Here is a 6,526-nt window from a genome sequence, read left to right on the forward strand (position 1 = left end):
ACTAGAATGTGTGAATGTGAACATCTGGGATGTTGCAATGGATCAAAATCATGCTAGTGGTTGTATCACCTGCTTATTTTGATATAAGCTACAAATTTAATATGTAATCCTTTTTTTATTACAGATTTCATATATATATATATATATATATATATATATATCACTTTTAATTGACTAAGAAATTAAATACACTACTTGACGGATGCACTACTGAGTGGAGTGCGGAGCAAGGAACAGAGGGAGACGAGGATTATATCACTTCCAGAGAAGTTTAATTATAACAAGGAAAACTCACATGTAAACATGAACAATACCAGATGCTGAGTTAAGTACAGGGAACACTATTTATGCACATGACAAGATGAGGGGATGACGAAACACACCTGGGATCAATAGAAGTAAACGGGGAACACCTGGAATAAAATTAACACAATGGGGACAGGAACAGGAAGGACCAAATATGGGCATGGAAGGCACATGGGGAGCAAAACACACACATGGCAGATACAGTTTCTGACATCAACACCCAATAATTTGTATTTTATATATATATATATATTTTTTTTCCTAACAGCAATTGATTGGGTAATATTGTACAAACACTATTTTTCATTTTTATGACAGAATAAGGCAGAAAATACATTTTATAACTTCTAAACTATGTCAGTTAGCACTACATTATACATATATGTTATTTATTAGAGATTACTTAAAAAACACATATAAACCATATATTGTCGCAATCGTGAGTTTTTCACACAGCAGCAACAGCTGGATGCCTTTGTCCATATTAGGAATTTCCTGGCCCTACTTTCTGCACAAAACACCCTCTGCTTCCAGTATGAATGAGACATGAGAAAGTTTAGCAATCCATAATGTTCACATAGCCTTGTTTTGGATATGAATAAAACATCAGGTCATGTATAGACTATCTTGTTGCCTTTGAAAACCTCTACGTGAACACACTTGCCCTAAAAAATGCGGTTGATGGATCCAAGTCCCCTACGTCCCCCGTGTATTCTACGCCCATGGCCATACTATAGAAGTCAAGCTTCTTTTATGTTCCATAGAAGAAAGAAACTCATAAGTTTGAAACAGGTTGAGGATGAGTAAATGTCAGAATTTTCATTTATGGGGCGAACGATCCCTTTAATGACTTGCTTATTTAAACAAATAAACACACTGTAGACTAGTTGCTAAGCCAAATCCTGAGTCAAGTTCTTTCTTGGAGAGTTAGGTCTGACCAATTTTTGTTTTCTTGCCCAGCCACTTTCAAGTTCTTTCTTATACAACACACGTGCAGTGAGCATGTGGGTTTCGCAACTTAAATTGCATCATAGATTTGTAACCCTTTTTGAACTTTGTGTGTGGTATAAATCCAAGCCTTTGTGATTTCTGCTGTTCTTTTCACCTAGACTAAATATCCGTTTCACTTTCCACTGTCAAATAGGTCATTATAGGCTCACCACACCAGTGAATAAGACATTTTTCAACAGGTTTTGTTTGGCATGTTGGTGCTTGTAGAGCCTTTTTCCTGCAAGTTCCCAGTAACACCCAAAGAATTGTCTCAGCACAATAACCATGTTTCTCCAATTAATTTCTTTTATTTAGAGCATTGCATTCTTTTAGTTTATGGTTGTCAGACACATCTCTATTGCAGTGATTGCAGTGAATTGGCTCATATGTTTCTGTCTTTGCTTCTTTTTTAAGCACAATAATGTCATTTCATTTTACCAGACAGCCTAAATGAGATGCCATAAAGAGATTTTTTTCTATATTTAGATAGCCTTATCTAAATATTGTATTTTTGCACACTTCCCTTGATTAAATCTATTTGTTTAAAGGGATTCTTTCCTCCTCATAGACAACCTACAGTATTCTGCATTTTAACTTCGCCTGTTGTCATGGGAAAGGTAAACTCTAAACCACTAAACCACTTTCCTAAATCAGTTGCCATGGCTAAATTTTCCTGCCCCACTAAAAAAAGAGACACATTCCCACACATCACCACACAGAGTTTGCCGTGTGTTTTTCCAGCTTGATTATTATGGCCCTTGACAGTTTTTGTTGACTCAGGTCAGTAGACCACCGTGTTATTTTGTCTGGGTTCATTTCGGTCAGTATGCATCATGTCATTTAAAATCATGATGAAGTTGGATCTACTGAATCACTATTGGCTTTTTATGCAGCCTCATTTTTGGCAGACCGACTGCTTTGAAAGTTCAGCAAGTTCAGCAGTTTCATTTGAAAGTCTTTTAGTTAAAGTCATGTAAGAAAAGTTTAGCAGTTACAGCAATTACAGAGCCAAGCACATAGTGGATGATACTTCAGAACTTAAGCACAAAGAATTAGAGAACTATTTTAGGATAATCTGTTTTCTGCAGAATGCACTTAAGACTCATAAATACATACAGTATATTATCATACACATAATATATTTTGTTGTCCAGTTTTTGAGATTGGACAAAATTTGTAGGACATTTTTAAATACATTGCTGTTCAGATTGGAGTCCGAAAGATTTTTAAGTCTGTAATGCTCACCAAAGCTGTGTTTATTTGATCAAAATATTGTAAAAAAGACTAATACTGTAGTATATTATTATTATTAATTAAAACAACTGTTTGCTATTTTAATATATTTTTAAATATATTTTAGTTCTTTGATGGCAAAGCTGAATTTTTTAGCAGCCAGCTGAAAATTCACATTTATTTGACATGTTTTTGAAATAGAAATCCTTTGTAAAAAGTAATAAATGTCACTTTTGATAAATATAATGCATTCTTGCTAAATAAAATTATTCATTTTTTTTTTGTTTTTGTCATTTAGTTTTTCTTTGATTTTTTTTTTTCAGCTAAATGCTTGAGGATTAAGTTGTGAGTAATTGTAATTGTTTGAATATGAATAACTGACAATGGAATGACACAAAATATATATTAACAAAAGCTCAAAATGTTTTATTCAAGAAATGTGCATTATTAGCAACAGCTGGATGTCCAATGTATGTTGCAAGTCAATAACAAACAATACAAAACCTCATCAATAAATACATATCGACATAAATCATTTAAATAAATAAATAAATAAATAAATAATCTGACATCAAGTATCATAGTGAAAGCAATGAGGCTTTCAAAATGTTTTAGAGCTCTGAACTTCGCTCGTTCAATAAAACCGTTGGATTAATATTATTTTGTGTAGAGTGCACTGAGCTTGAATTCCCGTTTTCTGAACTCTGATGTTTCACATCAGGCACCTGAAAGGACACCATTGGACAGGGCCCGTTGATATTCAAGCACACCAGCTTCTTCAGTGACGCTGAGTTAACAATGTCAAATCCCACTTTCCCACCAAATGTGCTCGGCATCCAGTATTCAGGAGAACAAATAGCATTTCCCATGAGGCCTTTGAGAGAGTAGGGGGCTCCCATCTCTACCATAGTCTCCCCAAACACAGCGTTGGGTCTGGGTTTCTCCACAAGAAGGCCAGGATACAGCTCAACCGCGTCTATGTGACCGTACAGCTGCTTCATTTCGGCTGCCAGCTCCTTGTCTCCTGTTTTACCACACAGAAAAAGTTACAATTAAATAAGAGGTCACATAGTAGGGTTTTTTCTTCAATTTTGAATTGCCTAGGTGATATTCACTGTTTATCTTACCTGTCATCTCCTCAAAAGAGGAGTAGGGCTTCATGTTGAAGCGTTTCCTGTAGGCATTGAAAGACTGGTACCGCATCTGTCTGGAATGCTCCAGAACATTAATAGCCACTCCTTGAACTGTAGCAGGCAGGTTACGTCCACCAGCAACCTGTTCACACAAAAATTATAGACATTAGCAGAGTTCACCTAAAAATTAACATTCGTCATCATTTACTCACTCTCATGTTGTTCTAAAAGACTGTTGAACACAAAGGATATTGTGTTTGTCCAAAGAATAAAAGTCAATAGGGTCTAAAACAACACTGGACCCCAGTAACTTTCATTTTATGGCATTTTACAAAATATCTTCTTTTATGTTCCACAGAAGAAAGAAAGTCATTTGGAACGACACGAGGCTTCTCTGAGAAGCTGTCTATCTGTTAGTGAAACTCACCCTTCCAGACTTCTGTTTGGTGAAGGACTCCACCATGTTGCGGATGCCGTGTTTGGTTAAAATCGAGTTGTTAAACACAAACTGGTGGTGGCCGTAGACCTGGTCCTGGATCTGAAAGTTGTCAGGCATCAGAGGGTGCCAGTGATACAGAGTGTTGAATTCGGACGCGATGCGGTTCTGGTACTGAAAGCGCTCACTGAAGAGAAGCTCTGGGTCAAACTTGAGCTTGAAGTGGTAGCCGCTCAAGTGCTGAACGTAGTCCTCGATCACGATTTTGATGGTCTCACCTAAGAGAAAAAAGCTGGGATATTTAATCCCTCCACAAAGTTTTGAAGATTAGGAATGTTTTCGATGATGCGACCAAGACTCACCAATCAGGATGAGACGCGTGGTTTGGAAGATCCTCTCGTCGTCCCAGTCGGGATGCTCCTGCTTCATGATATCACAGACACGGTTGTGCTCACGAAGCCAAATGCTAGCATACATCATCAATCCTGGAACCAGACCGAAGGCCTCATGGCCCACAGCGAATCTCTGTTCTTCTGGGATATGAGGAGGATAGTGCATGTCCACCTGGACATCCTTCACCAGCGGAGGATACACCTCACCATCCACAACCTAAGAGTCAAATACATTTTTCATTTACTAGCTTTTCACATTAAAACGACAAGCAATACTTGTGTCCGTTTTAAAATAATAGTTCACCCAAAACCAAAAATGTTTGAATGTCCTCTTTTGTGTTTTGCAAAAGAATGAAATTCATACACAGTATGAAACAACATGAGAGTGAGTGAATTGTCATTTTGGGATGCTGTTTTGATGTCTTTTTTAATGTCCACAAACCTGATACTTCAGCTTTCCATCTTTAAATAGACGAAGTTTGTGTTGTCTCTCCAGCGTCTCTCCATAAATATGCCCCAAATTCACCTAAAACGTTAGAGAACCTTTAGAAATTGCATTGCAGTTCCTTATACACTTTGGATGGGATGTCAAATTTTTCCAAATACAGTGGTTAATGAATGCCACTTACTCCATGGCCCAGTGCTTTGGTGAAGGCTGGTCCTTTTTTAAAGTCTGACTTGAAGAACTGGTGAGAGAAATGCTGGGCGAAGAAAGCAAACATGAGACTGCTCCTCTGTGGATCAGGGATGAACTGTTTCCTCACCAGCACCTTCTCCACCACCTCCTTTGCATTTGGGAGATCAGGCGTAGGGCAGTTCTGGGGCAATGGGGCGAGGGTGCGGGTGTAATAGGACAAGTTAGAATACGCTTCCCAGCTTTTGTAGTTATAATCTGCATTGTACGTCGGTGGACTGTTGACCAAATGAGACCTTGCTGTAAAACAAGAAAGAGGAATAATTTTATTTAACATATTTATTAAGTCTTTTTTTATATGTTCAGTTTTTCGATGAATCCACTCCAAAACGACTTAATTTAACTTACATGTCAGGATATATCTCATTATAGCATCTCTCAGGAAAGAGATGCTGTTGATGATGTCCCAGATCCATTCATAATGCGTTAAAATATGATGCACTATGCTTGGCCTTGGTTTCAGAGTTGATTTGACAAGTGTGAGAAATTCAGCTGTGAGGCAAGAAAAAAACAGTGTTGAGTGAACATATTTTCCCTTATGTAAAATTTTCATCTATGTAAAAAAATCCATGGCCAGACTTACGGGTAGTGCAGTTTTCCCCATAATATCCTGTCCTGGTACAGTCACATTCATAAGCATCAGCTCCCTTAGATAAACACACACCCTGGTTTTGGCAGGGCTGTGCACAGCATGGGTCGTCTGCAGGAAACACAAAGAACAGAAACGTTATTTCCATGCATGATTAGACTGCATTTGTGTAGAACAATCAAAACTCTGAAAGAAGCACGCAAGTCTAACATTGCTTAAGCTGAGTCAACTTACATCCTTCACCGGGAAAGATCCAGAAGCTAGAAAGTAAGACCAGGCAGATCAGTCTATTCATTCCAGAAGTTGTGTCTAGAATGTCTTACTCTGAAGCAGAAGCGCGTGATCTGGTAGAGAGCGGGATGTGAGCGCCTGGATGCGCTCCTGTGCCTTTTAAATGCTTGAGAAGGAGATATGCTTGCGCAATTTCCAGGATGAAGGGTGGAAAAACCCCGGAAGGTTTGTAACGTAATGAACCAAATTTATTATTTTTTAAGGATTTATATTCAGGAAGAAGTAGCTAGTAATTTGTTCTTACATGAATAGTAAAGAATTTATTTATTTGAAATAGGCTATTTATTTATCTATCAAATTATTATTGGTAAAAACAATGACAAATATATAATAAATAATAAACTAATAAAAAGAATAAAAATCTTAATGTTCATATTTACAACTTGCCGAATTACCTATATATATTCAGGATTAATAACATAGCCTACTCAAATGTCCCTCCAAAATATGTTATTATAAGAA

At 37.3% G+C, this 6,526-nt stretch overlaps 1 protein-coding gene across 1 annotated transcript; it reads right to left on the reverse strand.

Annotated features, from left to right (window-relative positions):
• Positions 1–2,930: 2,930 nt before the first annotated feature.
• On the reverse strand, positions 2,931–6,164 carry ptgs2a (prostaglandin-endoperoxide synthase 2a). Its single transcript, XM_019088066.2, has 9 exons — positions 6,008–6,164; positions 5,768–5,884; positions 5,533–5,676; positions 5,120–5,424; positions 4,933–5,016; positions 4,461–4,707; positions 4,090–4,376; positions 3,657–3,804; positions 2,931–3,553 (listed from the first exon to the last, which is right to left on the reverse strand). The coding sequence occupies exons 1-9, from the start codon at positions 6,066–6,068 to the stop codon at positions 3,141–3,143; spliced, it is 1,806 nt and encodes a 601-aa protein (XP_018943611.1). The 5' UTR covers positions 6,069–6,164; the 3' UTR covers positions 2,931–3,140.
• Positions 6,165–6,526: the final 362 nt, after the last annotated feature.

The sequence above is a fragment of the Cyprinus carpio genome, chromosome A2, assembly GCF_018340385.1.
Source record: "Cyprinus carpio isolate SPL01 chromosome A2, ASM1834038v1, whole genome shotgun sequence".
NCBI classification, from domain to species: Eukaryota; Metazoa; Chordata; class Actinopteri; order Cypriniformes; family Cyprinidae; genus Cyprinus; species Cyprinus carpio.

Excerpts from the sequence above, each read along its gene's own strand:
- ptgs2a (XM_019088066.2), bottom strand. The coding sequence starts at position 6,068 with ATGAATAGACTGATCTGCCTGGTCTTACTTTCTAGCTTCTGGATCTTT. Across the intron at positions 3,805-4,089 it reads CCAAACAGAAGTCTGGAAGG|GTTGCTGGTGGACGTAACCT; the intron begins GTGAGTTTCACT and ends TTGTGTGAACAG. Across the intron at positions 3,554-3,656 it reads CTCTTTTGAGGAGATGACAG|GAGACAAGGAGCTGGCAGCC; the intron begins GTAAGATAAACA and ends GTGGTAAAACAG.